The sequence below is a fragment of the Canis lupus genome, chromosome 8 (genome assembly GCF_048164855.1).
Source record: "Canis lupus baileyi chromosome 8, mCanLup2.hap1, whole genome shotgun sequence".
NCBI classification, from domain to species: domain Eukaryota; kingdom Metazoa; phylum Chordata; class Mammalia; order Carnivora; family Canidae; genus Canis; species Canis lupus.
In genome coordinates, this window is record NC_132845.1 from 13,669,876 (window position 1) to 13,687,284 (window position 17,409).

General features: G+C 33.3%; 1 protein-coding gene across 5 annotated transcripts in view; it reads right to left on the bottom strand.

Annotated features, from left to right (window-relative positions):
• Positions 1 to 8,413: 8,413 nt before the first annotated feature.
• Positions 8,414 to 17,409, bottom strand: part of TTLL7 (tubulin tyrosine ligase like 7) — a 153,399-nt gene continuing 144,403 nt past the window's right edge. For all 5 annotated transcript variants that reach the window (XR_012034920.1, XM_072834239.1, XM_072834242.1 and 2 more), the window contains one exon: positions 8,414 to 13,210. Coding sequence is in view for 4 of the 5 variants with exons in the window: in XM_072834239.1 (XP_072690340.1) it covers positions 13,093 to 13,210 (118 nt within the window). In the remaining variant the exon portion in view is untranslated. The remainder of the gene's footprint in view (positions 13,211 to 17,409) is intronic.

Below are 17,409 nucleotides of genomic sequence, written 5' to 3' on the forward strand. Positions count from 1 at the left end.
AAGGCATGGACACGATGCCACCACTCACGCTGTAAAATGACCATGGAAATGTATTTTTGTAAAGTGTGCTTATGTTGCTCTCTCTTGGTGAAAAAGTAGTACTGTTCAAATTGATTGCCACTGATTTTTTTAAACTTTTTTTTTAAGGTTTCCTTGTTGAGAGAAACAGTCTATTTTGATACAGCATTTTCAGTGCCATTTGCACAAATTAAAGTGCTAATTGCTAACCTTAGAACAGCTAGAACTACTTTAAATAATTCCAAGTTTCTAAATTGACATGAATTAAAAGCCAGTTAGAGCACACACTCAAACGTTTTCATTTATGGACTCACAGGAAATTCTGCTTTGAAATAAACAAAGTAGCAAAGAGAATGAATAGGAGGGTACTAACTACGTGAGAAATGTTTTGTGAGCATTGAAACCTAATTCACTGGAAGAAGGTAAAAATAATTGCAGTCTTGTAAGTGCTCTACTGATTTAACATGTTTGCAGCAACAAACCACAATCCATTTGAAAAGAACGTTTAGCGGATAGACACAAGTAGTGGCAGAAGATTCAAATGTTTAAAAAAACAACACTTGGGTGATGACCAGTTTTAGAATCAGAACCAGTGGCTTACTGGAACCAAGTGGTACCACCTTGCAAGAGCTGACTGTACTCATACCTTCCCAAATGCGTTTAGTGACATAGTTTTGACAGTTGAAATCTGTCATGGGGAGGAAGTGTTTACACTACAGAAATCAGCAAATACTATAAATTAGTTTTGTTTGTGTGTGTGTGTGCGAGTGTGTGTGTGTGTGTGTGTGTGTGTGTGTGTGTGTGTTTGGGGATTTAAACATTTACCAGCACACCACTAGAAATACCAAAATGTGAAAGACCATGCCAAAAAAACCTTTGCCTTTGTGTAATAACTGATATCAAATTAGCAAATTTTCCTAATTGCAATGAGTGTGAATACTGAATAAAAGACCTCTCAGAAGTCATACATGTTCACATTGTATAAGTGAAGATACTACCAAATTTAGCATAGTCTCTTGAAATGAAAGGGCATCTTCTCCCCCTCTTTAATCCATCTATAAGTCCAATGATATGTAGCATGTGTTGTCAGAATGGAAACTATTTAAAATGACTATTTCTTCATGTCCTTTCCTCCAAATCAGGAGTCTTTCAGAGAAGCACTCCAATTGTAGTTTTAAACAGATCTCTGCAACAAACAGAGCTGGGTAACCTTTGGGAAATTTTTAATTTATCAAAATGCCACGCTCAACCAAAGTGAGGTGTTTTGTATGCTTTTGTATTTTTAATATGAGACCAAATAAAGTAGATGTTCAATGGCATAAATGAAGGCATAAAAGATGCAAGCCAAAGTCTATTTGACAGAGACTTGAAAATGATGTTTCATAAGCCAAGGCCTTTGTGTGCTCCCTGGGTTACACTAGTCTTTGGGAAGCAGGAGTCAAACCCTTCAGTCTTCCTTTCCTTTGGAAGGCTTACTCGTACATTTAGAGAAATAAACTCAGGAAGCCACTGTTAGGCTATTTAAACCTCAGAGCAGGGTTCCTCTATACAAGACATGAAAATGGAACTTCTAAAGCATCAGAGTCTTTTGCAGCTCACATATGTCAAGGCACTGAAATGAGCTCATCACACATGGCCTAGCGGCCTACGTCTGTATGACGTCCAGCCCACTGTGTGGGGAGGATGATCAAGGAAAGGTTTGATTCATTATGATGCCAGTTCTGCTGACCCCCTGGACCCACTTGAAGATGTTATACCTCAAGGTCACTATTTTATTGAAAATAGTCTAATATTAATTAATTAATGATTACATATATATAATGAAAAGAGACTAATTGATACTTCGGCTAAATGGCTCCAACAGTGTCACTAACAGTGACAGCACAGCTGAACAATTGATAAACAGCAGACATCGAGGGCAAAAATAGTGCCTTTTAAATTAATCTTTCCGTGCACTTCTTCATGAAGAAAACCAACAGCAAAAGCGTATTTTAGATGAAAAGATGTTAAAGAAGATATAATCAAAGCAGCAAGAGTTGTCTCTTTATCCAAACCTTGGAATGGAAATATATCTAGTGATGTAAGATTGTTTCTAATATTATTGACAGGACAGGAAGATCATCGTCTCAGTAACATAGAAAGACAGAGCTATCGTGCTGCAAAGAACAATCAATGGGAGAGCAATTTTCAATGTTACAAGTCTTTAAAAGTTGAAGATGTATGAGAATCAGTTTTAAATACAACATATCATCAGGATCTATTGTGGAACCATTTAATATAAAGATAACTTTTTAAAAACTGCACCAAATCAGTAAGGTATTTATTTCATAAAATAAAATCCTGACTTCTGGTACTGTTATTTTGAAGGTGATTTATCATAAAAAATGAAAAGAAGACTTCATCTCATAATGTCTTCAGAAGGGCACAAATCAATCTTCATAACCACCCTATGGCTACTATCACTATTATCCCCATTTTTCAGATAAGGAAAATGAGAAACCGGGTATTGTGGAACTTACTCAAGAGTAGGCCAGTAGGAAGCAATGGGACTAAGATTCAAATCCTGCAGTTCAGCTCCTGAATCCTGCCTCTTAGCTACTATAGTACATACCTCTCGCCATTTGGATTAAAGATCAAACTATAGGAAGTCCAGGAGTCCATTCTGAAGAGAAAGTGTACCTTGAGCTGGTTTGGACCTCTCAACAGTCTACAATATTGAATGTCAATCATGCTTTCTGTATTACTCATAATACCTGATGCCTATAAGGGCCACTCCATCTGGGAACCAGAGCTAGGGTGTCACACTACATAGAGGTGTTCTGTGTAACAGCAATGGCATGTTTGATACGAGTCCTTACATATACCTCTGTTATTTATCCTTATTAACATTTCATTATAATGATTTGTTTGGATGACTTTTTCCGGTACTAGAATTTGAGCTCATGGAAAGTGAGGATGTTCTCTTATTACTAATTTGTTTCTCTGGTATTTAGCATAGTCCCTGACACAGAGCTGATATTCAATACATGTTTGTCAAAATGAAATTACATGCCATAGCCAAGGTAAGCAGCCTTGAAAGGAACAACTTTAGCCTGCATATTAAATACACATCATTTTTTTACACTAAATTTTTTTTCACAACAATGAAAACACATTTAGATAATTCCTTGATTGCTCTTCTTCATTCCTCATACGAAGTAGATAAAAAAATCTAAAGGATTATTCCTCAGAAATGTCCCTTAAATCTGGATTATGGCCATCCCACCAAAGTTCTGGTCCTTGTCCTAACCTGAATGTACTGGAGTACATTCAGGAAGTAGTGTCCTCCTTCCCTGCCCCCAAGGTCCATTCTCTTCCCTCTCCACAAGGCCAATACAGGCAACATTGTAACATTCAGATCCCATCTCTTCTTACTGGATATAAAAAATGCCCCTTGATTCCACTGTGTAAAGGGTAAAATCCAGAATCATAAAAGTGGTATCTAAGGATTTTGTAACTTGGCCCCAACTTCTCTTCTTCCATCAATACTCCAAACCATGTTTATGTGTGCTTAGTTTCTCTGTTCCTTGAGTAAGTCAGGCAGGCCCTCTCACCTCTGACATGCCCTGTGTTTGAATGCAACCCTCACCCTCTTTTTATCCCATATGTTGAAACCCTACTCACATACCAAGACCCAACTCAAATGCTCTCTTGCAACACTGGCCCCAGGACTCCCATACAGCGTATTCATAATTTCTGCTATACTCCTACAGATCTCCATTGCATTAGTATTACCTAGCCGTGAGTGATTATGTATCTTCCCACCCAAAATGTTAGCTCTTTATATCGTAGAGGTCAGTTCAGCAGTGCTTGAAAGATTAAAAATCTTTCATTTATTTTGATTGTTCTGTACACTTCTCGTTTCAGAAGAGGCATGTCTGTGGTAATTCTATAACGTTTATACCTACCATTTTCTAAGAACAAATATGACAGTTCTTCACAGATTGTTCGATTCACCCTTCAATTCGCCCTTCAGAGATCTCAATGGTTAGAGGAATTTTTTGGGAATTGAACAACTACATTGTCCCCTTGTCCAAAACTGACTTGTCATAAGAGGCAGAACAAGGTGGAGAGCAAGGCTAGAAAATGTGTGATGGAAGAACCGAGAGCATGGTCCAGAATACCAGAGTAGCTTTAAGAGTCCTTAATCCTGAAATATATCAACAGAATTGTGTTTCTCTGGAGACAGTAGAGAAAGTCATGGGAAAATAAAAACAACAACAAATATTTATTGAGAAGCCTGTGCCAGCCTCAGAACTCTACATGGAACATTCCAATTATTTCCCTTCAACACTATGGAGAAACTCCTACTTTACCATGAACAAACTGAGGCCCAGAGTCATTGAAATCCAGGTCATCTGGCATCTGAGGTCACTCTTCATTAGCATCTTACTTTATTGGGAATAACAAAATCTAGGGGTTTGGGTTTTGTTTTGTCTAAAATTCTTGGCTGTGTAAATAACTTACTTTGTGACTTCAAGAGTGAATTTAGTGGGTTCACAAAAAGTTTTTATTGAATGAATGAAGATGATTACCACCTGGTAACAAGTTTCCTAGTCCCATTCTTGAAGAACCTGAAGCCCAATGATATCCCACCAGATTTAGAACTATAAAGTAGTCTTCGGATCATCGGTGAGACATTTTTTATATACAATGAGGAAATTACAAGATTTTGCTACAGAGACTAATGCTTCCTATTTTCCTTATGACAAATGACAAAACTCTCATATGTAGACAAAGTTGCTATTATTTTTTGGAAATGAAGACTTTCCCACCCAGCTAGTTCACAGCAGAATCAGGGTTGGAACTCAAATCATCTGCTTCCTATTCCAGGGTATTTTCTATTACATAAGAGAAGTAAATAATAAAGTAGATAAAAAATAATAAACTAAGAAAAATAGTAGAGACTCCAGTCTTTGCGAGGAGCTTCATTTCATTTCCCCAAAGCCTTCGGATTACTTGGCAAGGTGTTATGGAGTCTTAGAAATCTGTAATCTCCATTTAATAATTAGTTACCTAAGTCAGATCTGGAAACTGCTGTGGAAATTTCTAGCATGTGCAGGGAGAAGAGAGATCAGTATTAGAATATTTCAGGTCTAGAGGTGGGCTTCTCGTGGTTTTCCAGGACATACGTTCTCAGAGATTCTGAGCAGCCAAAGAACTTCAGAGAAGTTCTAACCATTTACCTGTTGCCCAGAGAAATGGGGCACTAGGACTGTGAACCAAATTGGTAAAAAAAAAATATTAATCCAAAAGTGCAAATAATAATCCAGAAGTGGATCTACCTTCATTCTTTCCATACACTTATGATAATAAATCAATGTTTTAGTTGAAATAATCAAAATGGGCAGCAATTATTATTCTTAAAGTGAGAGCACTGTGGCAATGCTTCACATGGGAAAAGTGGAACTGAATGATTTGAAATGGAGAAACTTAAAAATGGTCAGAAGAAATTAATTCAAAAGCAAATTATAAGTAATCTTTGGCTGAGAAACCTGAGGCTAAAAATATAAAATTAAGCTAGTTTCTGAGGAGTCTACTTATTTGTTATTTGTACTGTTTTATGACAAGTCTATTGCTTCAGTTTGGGAAGAATCAAAAACATAATGGAATTAGCTAACATTGCTTATTTTAAAAATCTGTTCAATTTCTTCCCCAAATTTGAGTTTTCTTTTGTACTTTTCACATTATGATGTAGAACATTTACTGGATAAATACCAATTTGAGCTAAAATGATATTAGGTTTTGATGATCTACCTATTTTTAGCCTAAGGACTAAGTGATTTTCTGAACTCACATTTTCATCATTTTAATGAAAATGAAGTAATATGCTGAAATGGTATTTTCTTAGATTGTCTTAAGGTTTACATACTTTAGATTTTTCACATACACTGTGTCATATATTTTTCCCAAAGTCAGATATATTACAAACATGCAGATACATTCTTACTGCTAACAGAATAATACAGGCTTAAAAATGAATTCTATTATGTTCCTTGACCTTTTTAAAGTTATTCATTCTAACTCTAGCAACAGCCTATGTATAATAGAATAGAGCTTGGCTAAATTTATATAGTTTTGAATTATCCTTGCAAGTTTTTGTCACAACAGTGTCAGTTTAGTACTTAATGGGTTTATGTCTGCTTGCACCTGTTTTTGGACAAAATTTGTAATTTGCGCTTTCTTATTGTATGTTTTTATTACTATATCAAATATTGAAGGCTGGCCTGCTATAAAGATATAAAAATGTGTCATTTCTGTACAACAGTCAAGGCATTACTTAGTAAGTCAAAATTTCAACTACTTTGATAACTATGTAAAATGGTTCAGCTTAGGCCATTATAGTACCATTCAGTATATAACTGTAGATACACTGAATAGTCATATAGATACTACATTTTCAAAAGGGAGATTATTTGGGCAATATTTCACATGGGACAAAACAGGACTAAGTGTGATGAAACTTCTTAAGGCTTCCAAAGTGTCTAACATACTGTAGACATGGGAAAAAATTTTGTCTCAATAAGTTTTGTCTCTCATAAGTAATACAACAAACTTTTAATAAATTCCAGCTTTGAAGGAAATTTATTATAAACTAACAGACCTTTTTGTTTGTATAAGAAGATACTTTCAAATAGCAAGTGCTTCTAGATATACACAAAACTTTTATCTGCTGATGGACAACAGATTCTCATTAAAGACAAACTTTTATCTTGTTAGATCCAATAAGTCATTAACATATTTTCATAAGCACTTGGGCCTCATTCTGGCCACATCCTAAAGCATTTTACATCACTTTGCATATCACAATTATGTTGCAAATGTCTAATATAGCTCATTTTTACTAGTAAGGCAATTTATCTAGGACTATCATTCCTGGGTCAAACCAGCCCTCTTGAACCCTGGTCCAAATATTCCTCTGGAAATGACCAAATTCTCAAATGACATGTGTAAGTAAATTCCTACCCTATATTTGTCAGTATTCATAATTATATCACCAGTGCATATTTGATGAATGATTAAATACCTTATTTTATTAATAAATGAATTGGTTTAGTTTATTGTTTTTCAGAGTTTGGTCAATAGAAGACTAGTCCTGGGAGATGCATTTCAATTAAAGCTATCATAGAGAAATTGGTTTAGAAACTGATATACTTTGTAGTCTCCTGCTAAAGGCTCTCACCAGATCTTAAGATACTAAAGACTCAAGAGTGAATGGGTGACGGGCACTGGGGGTTATTCTGTATGTTGGTAAATTGAACACCAATAAAAAATAAATTAAAAAAAAAAAGACTCAAGAGATCCTGAAAGAAGAAAAACACAACCAATTTTTCCACCTAATGTTTTATAAATCTACTTGATCTTTGGGATAGGCTTTGTTGTCACCATATGCTGTACATACATGAATAATCATTGAGATAACTCTCTGCAAATTAATTTAAAGATTTGTTATTTTCCTCTGCAAAAGAGCTAAGTGTTAATTTTGTTTTAAGGCACTGTATGAAGTTTTCTATACTTGAAATTATTTCATGATGATTTATTTTATAATGTAAAAAGATTTCCAGTCATTTAATTGAATGAAATATATATGTATATATATCTTACAAATTATGTAATAAAATAGGGAGATATCAAACTACTCACATTGGCTTCATTCTTATCTGTCACTGGAAAAAAAGTCAAAAATTAACTTTTAAAGCATTCATAGACTATTTTAACCTTATAGAAATAATGACATATTTAAAGATATATATTTTTAAAAGTCAATATTAATACCATGTGGTTATCAATTCTAAAAACTAAGGCATGCATGGCATTAATGTTACTATCACATGATAGGATTTTTAACCAATGTAATTGCTTTCCTTAAAGGAAAAACAATCTAACTTCTTTCTATATAATCATCCTAAAGAAAAATGGTATGAATGGCAATGAGTAAGATATGCTTCTTACTGAGGCTTAGTATGGTGTTTTAACGGTGATAAAATTATAAATTCCTATAAAAAATGAACAACTAAGATGCTGACATAATTCTATTCAGATTAGTAGTGCTATTGTTATAATCAATGATACTAGAGAGATATAAAAGTGTCATTTCTAAATTTTAGGAGGGTCTGCCTTTCAGCTAACTAGGAGAAAAATTGACACCAATTTTGTTTACTCGACCTGACTTTAATAGCAGTAAAAGTTATCCCCATAGTCCTATTACTGTCTGTACAGCAGAAGAAAATTACTGTGAAAACATATTTCATCACCTGAAAGCTTAATTAGAACCAGTCTCCTCTACTACTGAAAAGTTTGTGTGTGTGTGTGTGTGCGCGTGTGTGTAAAACAGAAATAACCATTTGATGACATGTTGTGGCTTTCTTATGTTAAACATTTTTTATTATAGTAATTGAAATAACTTCACCATACAGATATCACATGCTGAAGCATGACAATGCAATATTAATTGCACATTGTGTTGACATTTCAAGCATATTTTTTGTAACAACATTTGCATTCATACACAGGTAGTAAACACATGGGGATAATTTGAGTCATGATTCATGGTAGCAAATGTATTGCCTTCAAGCTAATCTTGAAACCCAGAATCTTCAACAAACCTATTAATAGTTTATATTGTAACATGTACAGTAGTAATTTTATGAACCAACCAGCTCAGGACCAAGAAGTGCCATTGTTAACCTTTGAAAGAGAAATATCAGGATTATCTGATTACTTTTACAAGGTAAGTCTTCTTACTAATTTAAAAAATATTAGTCTATTGTGTAATGACTTTACCAATAGTTTTCAAGTTAGTAGTGGGGATAAAATAAAAGTTTTATGTAGCCCTTCTTAGATAATACAGCCCTGTTAATACAAAATGTATTACCTGAATGGTTTTCTTTCAATATACCTAGGCCCACTTATGACAAAGCAAAAAAAATCACCAAAAAAGGGCAGCAATCTCAGAGTGCAATAAGTTTTAATACACCATTTTGGGGTTGCAAGATTGTTACTCGTGGCCATGTATCTTGGTTCAATTGGTCTAGACAATTAATGCTTTTGGTTCTTAAAAATCTCAGCAGACAAACTGAACTTGGTCTAATAACATACTTTATCTAAATTTTATTGTTGCTGAGGTAAAAATACACCACCATAAAATACAAGGAAAACCAATATTTAAAAGGCAGGATTTATCTTTTCTGGACTTTGTCCATCAAAGGTCAAAACTTCAAGGGACCTTAAAGTGAAGCAGAAGAGGAAGAGGTGAAGGAAGGAAAAAAGGAAGAAAGAAAAAGCAGTGTAAGGAATAAAATTTTGATCATAAATGTATTTCCAAATTTTTTATTTATTTGTAAATAATATTAACCCCAAATATTTAGATAACTAATCCAGAACTTGAAAACATAAACTTCTCAATCTAAAAAGAAAAGCCAAATTTTATTTTATTTTATTTTTTTTATTTATTTTTTTTTGGCATTTTTTTTAAAATTTTTTATTGGTGTTCAATTTACTAACATACAGAATCATTAGGTCATAGCAACACAACTAACTGAAGTTACACTTTTTATTGCTTAACCCCTAGACCAAAGTAAGACTCTGAATGTAAATTACCACTACAGAACAGAAAAGGAAGGTATTTTCTGTCACTCTTCTCGAGGTATTTGCAATTTTTTTTAAAGGAAACACATTTAAGAATGAATCAGTGCTTTGCAGAAACCTAGAATAGAGTCTATGCAACTATTAATTTTTTGGTACATTTGAAAAGGTCAGACATATGTATGTTTAGATTTAAAAACAATGTTTACATAGAATGGCTTTGACATGCTAAAGATGAAAGCATTTAGATTAATCTATATTAAAATGTGAAATTTCAAGTTAGATAACAAAATTCTATAATCATATGCTTTCCAAATTAAAAAGAGAATTAGAATGGAGTCCTGAGTCTAGATACCACTATCATCTAGTTGCTTGCAAATATTACACGAAAAGAAAGTTGGGTTATTATGTTTATCTGAATTTGGTTCAATTTGGTTTTAGGGAGGAGAAATTAGTAGGCAGTTTTTGTGTATTTAGACCTAATTCAGATACATGAAAAAAATCTGTACAAATCTTTGCATCTGACAGAGGTTATCTGCATATTTGATCCTATTACAACTTCATTTTTATACATAAAAGCTAAATTAAATGCTAGTAAAATAAAATTTGTTGCTAGTAAAAAACATAATATGAATCATAATAGTTCCTTCAACAAATTACATAAAGCAAATGGTAACTAATTACAATGCTGGATAATCAAAGTGAAAACAAATCTGCCATCTCATACCATGTTCATAGATGACAATTTAAAATAAAGGTTGCTTTTTATATAATTCTGGAAATCACTGCAATCATATACAGTTCTGGAGAGCATTCCGATCTTAGATTTACAGAATGAGTAGGGATATGTTTTTTTTTACAACAGAAAGAAAATACACTTTCATCTTAAGTAAACCAAATCCCCTATTAAAAACTCCTGGTAATATTAAATAACTTCTGGAGTTTTTCAAATAAAGTTACTTTCTCTCCTGGAAGAGAGAGAGAATCAGACCCGTACTATCATTTATATTGATATGTTTTCACCCTATGAATAAAAAATTTATAATAAAAACTAAGGAATATTTTATACCTCTAAAACATTTCTATGGCCTCTAGAGACTTTCATGGTTTACTACTGTATCTTCTCTTCTTAGTTTCTCATTAGGGAATAAGCACTATAGCAACCATAGTCCACAGCATACCAGGTAGTATATATAAATAATGAGCACATGGCTTTTATTCACAACTTTATCACATCAAACTAGATCGATATAAATATGCAAATGTGAGCAAGAAAATTCTAGTGCTCAAAAAAGCCAGGTCTAAATAGCTAGAGGAATGAAATTTGTTCATTAGTTGAGTAGTTTCACACATTTTAACTTTTTTTTAAAAGGTTCTTAAGTGTGTGTGTGTGTGTGTGTGTGTGTGTGTGTGTGTGTGTTTTCTAGAGGGAGAGGGTTCATCCCCATGTTCTTTTTTGTCTTAAATAAAAACTTCACTCTTTTATTACTAAAGACAGAAGTCCCAAAGCACCCACTCTGGCATACTAACCATTTTGATTTAAATTAATGCAAGTTAGTGACCAAAAAACTGGGTTGATATCATATACCAGACACTTGAAATTATATCTCATTCATGGACAAATCATGAATTTAAAAGAAAAATTATTAAAAATACTTCATGAAAAGACCTACTTGCTGATCACTCTTACAATGATTTTGAATATCCCAATTTTTGCATTATTTATTCTAAGAAATCTATAAGATATTTAAGAATTCACAAAATGTAGTCACACTCAGAGTTATACTGTAATTTCCTTTATCCTGACATCCTTATCCTCTTTTTCCCCAAAGACAGTAACAAATTCTTCTTCGGGATGCATTTAGCAAGGAAAAGTATCTATTGGAACATGGATGTAGGTAGTCATAAAGAATCAACTAGGGATAATTTAAGGAAAAACCCATGTTAGCCTATCACAGCCTTAGAATATGGCTTTAAAAGCAAAATATATCTAACTTACAACTTTAGACTGCCAGTTATCCATTTGCGAATTAAACTAGGATAGTTTGCTTCTCAGTTTTCCCACTTTGGGGCCATTTCTTGACTTACTGGAAATAGTTTCTAGGATAATAAAAGGTAAGACATTCCTAAATTTTGCCAATAATTAGCATCTGTGAGAAAATAAGACTGTTGGGAGAAGTGTAAACAAACTTCTAAAAGATGAATATTGCAACTTATAAGGATTTCCATGTCAATGACAGTGCTGTTTATATTTTTATGGGAAACTGAAAGCTCACTCATTGCTTTTGAAACTGTTAAGGAAGTAAACTGCTATGAAATGTATGCATAACTTTAGATACAAAGAAAACTTCATACTCTATTTTGATTTTAGAAAATTCTCAAGGGTACACCCACGACTAATAATATCTAGTAATCAGAATCTTCTGTTTGCAATTATTTATTTTCTATGCTGCAATGTGACACTTTATATTAGACTTTGCAATATGTTTGTCTCAACATTAAGAGACTTATAAGTGTGAGACATTATCCCCTAACACCAAAATTAGTTTGAAATGTCAACTCTTCTACTTCTGAAGAACAGAAGAAATTGTATCTGACCATATGTACCCACTGGAGATATGTTTTCCAAATAAAAGTGAGTAGTATGAGATACAAAAATCAGATGGAAAGATTTTGTTATTACCATCATTTTCTGTTCCTCTATGTGACTCCCAATGAAAAGTAGGAAAAAAAAGCTAGTTTATGCTTTGTTTACTTTTAACCCACTGGATTGTCTTCCATTTTAGATCATTACATGATCTTACCAAAGCCTTACTGAAAATGTACATTATCACAAGCAGCTACATTTCCACATAGAGGAATAAAAATATCGGGAAAATCAGGTTGAGATTTTTATAGTACTCTGCAGTGTGCTACAGTAATGACAAACCCGTTTTATATTTAATCCTATCATCAAGCAACACCAGGTTTCTAGCTTTGTTTTTCATTTTAAATGGCTACTATATATATAAGAGAATTAATAAGGTATTATACTAATAATGTTTTTTCAAGTCAAAAGATGTATTATCTAGAAAATAATTTAACACTGAAATGGGATCTTCAAGATCAATTCTGTTTTATATACTCTGCAGCAAAAATAACATTTCTAGTAGGAAGGTTTTAATTATAAACCTAGCAAATTCTCGACATTCACATATTTGTGTAAACAGTTTAACATGGTTTATTACATTTCCAGAAATGTTAAGTCTTATATCCAGTTTTCTGTAACTCTTCTTTCATATATTATAATAAATATATATGTGTTATTTGAGTGCACGTGTATATATTTTCAAACATATATGTCATATATACATAAAACAGCACTTAATGGTCACGTTCTTTGCATGTTTAAATTGGAGGGGAAAAATGAATTGGTATTATGCATAATCCATGGCAATCTTCCTTTCTGTTTCACAAATGGCCATATCGGGATGTAAACAAAACATTGGAGCGAGTCATTCCAGGTGAACTGTATTTCAAGGTGTAAGTTGGTGTTCTCATGAAGAATTGTGTACTTCCTGGTAATAACCTACAAATGACAGTTAAAAAATTATACTTTACAGACAAGTTAGTATTAACATCTCTCACTAAAGCACTGTGATTAATAATTTACATATGCTATGTGAAAAACAATACTATGACAACAATGCATTCTACATTTAAAAAAAGTTCTCTCCCAGACTGAGGTGGGGAGGTGGGAGATGGTCATAAAAGCCTCACCTAAAATGCTTAAAAAACAGATGCAACATATGATCTTAGTATCCTAAGACATTCCATAAAGAGCCATTATACTTATGTGCTAGGAAATTATTTCCACAGTTCATGTTAATTTGAAATTCATCATTAATCTCTATAAATAATATGTAAAATCAGTCAAATATTTCTGAAAAACATGTGATATGAGAAGTTGGTTAGCCACATTACCAATAACTGCTTGTTTCAAGGATGTTGGAACCATTAATTATATTAATATTTCGTCAATGTATTATGACTATAGGTAATCTAAGAGAAAAAGTTAAAGACTAAAATTCATAATTGCAAAATTCATATTCCAAGACTACATGGTTCTTATGATAACAGTACATCAGAAATAATTGTGATTATAGGTAACCTGCAATACTTGCAGCCAAATGTATTTCAGAATACATGAATTTTCCTGATTTTAGAACGATATAGTGTATATACTATATATAGTATAATATTTCCATTGGGGCCTTGGGGCAGCATTCATACCACTAAGATAGCTATAGAGAAATGTATGAATACTCACAATAAGCAGATGAAAACAATAAATAACTTCATGTCAATTCAGGTCAAGTCAGATTTATCAATAAAAAGGTTACTCTTTCTTCCTTTTTAGTTTTCAGAGATTGAGAGCAAGGAATTCTAAATAAGAATGTGCACCTGTATAATTGTCTCTCTCTGGAAAAACTTTGATTAGCATTAGGCTACTCCAATCTATATATCTAGAGAAAAATGAAAATCCACAAAGGAAATTCATATGAGCAAATAAACATTACTATTAAAAGTATAAATCTTGGTAAAGACTAGAAGGACATGCTATAGAGTCAGGACAAAGACATGTATAAGGAATTTCCAAAATCAGAAGTAGCAATTGAAGGAGATTTGAAATTTTTGAAAAAATAAACAATGGTAGAGCACTAACTCATTTATTTTTTTCACTTGACATTAGAATTTTCCAGTAGCAGTATCATATTCCATAGAAACTGAGAGCCAAGAGTACTATTAGCTACCTATTTTACTTTAAGTAATGTTAACTGCTATGCTTCCATGCCAATGGAAAGTTACATTTATAGTTGTGTTATATGAATTTTGTAGAAAAATAGGAATTCATTATGATCGAGCTGCATACAGTATTCAGATTAAAATGGAAGAATTCTGTATAATATCCATAAACATCATTTTATCATGAATTATCTAATAATATCTTCTAAATCTACTACCTAGTATCACAAACTATAAATAATTGCTCAAATCATTAAGTTAATAGAGCAGTAAAATAATACACAACAAACCAAATTAGATCAAAATTGCACAATGGGTGATGAATAATGAAACAATTGATTTCTCACATCACGGATTATATAAATTATTTTCTTAATATCACTTGGGTAATTTATATGGATTAATTATTATGTCAAGAGCTAGTGGAGTCATGATGAGTAATATGATATCTTCTGTCATGAAAAGGCTCCCTTCCTATCTAAAGCAAAGGTGCAAAGGAAAATAAAGTGTTTGATCAAAATTCACTACTTTGTATTAGTTGAGAGTTACTCTATCTTCTATTGAAAATGCATTCTGATTATATCAATAACTCTTAAAATAGACAATAACATCACCAACTTTTTTTTAAGATTTTATTTATTCATTCATGGGAGACACACAGAGAGAGGCAGAGACACAGGCAGAGGGAGAAGCAGGCTCCATGCAGGGAGCCTGATGTGGGACTCGATCCCGAGACTCCAGGATCACGCCCTGGGTGGAAGGCAGATGCTCAACCGCTGAGCCACCCAGGCGTTCCTATCAACTTCTTTTTGAAGAATATCCAAGCAATAGTTACTACTGACATTACAATAACATTCACATATCCTTTTGAGTTAAAGAGCTCCAGTTCACAGAGGAAAAATAAAAGCACAAAGTCCAGGCTTACAGCTAAGCTATACTATTTTATTTAACACTATGTAATACTTGAATAGTGTTTTCAATGTACTCAGCACTATTCTAATAGCTTTACAAATATTAACTCATTTACTTCTCATAACAATTCTATACAGTAGATATTATGTTTGCTTCATTTTATAGATGAACACGCTGAAGCATACAGGGGTCAAACGTGTTGCCCACAGTTACATAGCAAGTAAATGGCAGAACTCGGACTCAAACCCATGTGCGCCAACTCCAGAATCAGTGCTCCTAGCAACTATACTATCCTGTTATTCTCTGTATGAATCTCAATTTTAAAACTAATGGATACAATGATTATACTCATTTTATCAAAACTACAAAGTATAAAATAACCTAGAAAGTAGAAAAGGATTATATATCCACAATAGAAGCAGAAAAAGCTCAAATGAAACTTTTATAAGAAAAAAAGTTCAATATGAACTAAAAAAAGCAGATGAAATCACATTGGAAGAAACACTTTCTTTCCCTAAAGCAAGTGCTGTGGGATGTTTTAAAGCCTTACAGGGAAACACAATGGATTATTTGCCTTAATATCTCCATTAATATCTCTTGGGAGATCCCACACTAGCTGAACATCAAAGATTATTTTTGAAATGTTCTTTGCAATGAAATTAAATAATACAATTTGATTGTTTTTTAGCAAGAAGAATATCTCTGGGAAGTACATTTATAGACTGTACATATATCTAAAGGGTTTGTGTTAAAGCACCAAAAAATGTGAAAGTTTACAGCTTTCACTTTATTCTAGCTTACTCTTGATGTACAAAACTAGCTAACTTGTAGATGCCAAGGAGAAATACCTCAGACTACCCTATGTGCTTCATAAATGTATCCTCACTCCCTCATCATTGAGGCTTAGGTGTGCACAACTTCACATATCCATCACATAAACATAAAACTTGCATTTGCCTAATTCCTACTTAATGTAGAATTGGTCTGTCATGTAGCAACTTATTGGTGACCACGGAGGATCTCTAGAACATGAGCACTTCAAGACTGGTAGGAAATTAACCTTGAAAACTTAAGCTACGCCCACCCTCTGAGATTTTCCTGGAGTAAGATCAGGACCCCTGTTCCCCCCAAAATAAACTCAGCTTCCTGGTTTGGAGAACAAAGGTAAATAAAATTCATCACAATATTTATCCTGTGTTTTACATTTTTTTCTACTGTGGTATAATATATATAACATGAAACTTACTAGTTTTATCATTTTAAAGTGTATAATTCAGTGCATTAAGCACATTTACAATGCTGTGTAGCCATCACCACAATCTCATTCAGAACTTTTTCATCCCAAACAGAACTCCTTGCCCACTGAACACTAAATCCCAATTTCCTCCCCATCATTCCCTGGTAATCTCTATTCTACTTTCTGTCTCTATGAATTTGTCTACTCTAGGTCCCTCGTATATAGTAGAATCACCATAGTTGTCCTTTTGTGTCTGGCTTATTTAATTAACATGCTTTCAAGGTTCATCCATGTTGTAGCATGTGTCAGAATTTTATTCTTTTATATAGACTGAATAATATTCCATTGTATGTCTATATCACGTTGCATTTATCCATTCATCTGTTGGTAGACACCTGAGTTGTTTCCACCTTTTTGCTATTGTGAATAATGTTGCTATAAACATCGTTGTACAAGCATCTGTTCGAATCCTGTTTTCAATTCTTTTGGGAATGCACCCAGGAGTGAAACTGCTGGGTCATATGGCAATTCTATATTTAACCTTTTGAAGAGCTACCCAACCTGATTTCCATAGAAGCCACATCATTACACATTCTGAGACAGCAATGCATGAGATTCCAACTTCCCAATATCTTCCCTGACACTTATTTTGTATTTTGGGGATAATGGCCATCCTACTGAGTGTGGATTGTCCCATTGTTTTAACTTTGATTTGGGCCACAGATTAGAGGGAAGCTCTAATTTCAAGTTCCACCTCTGCCATAGCTAGTAATGTGGATTTGGAGAAGCCATTTAATTAATCTCTTCAGGCTTCAGTTTCCAGTTTTCTCGTC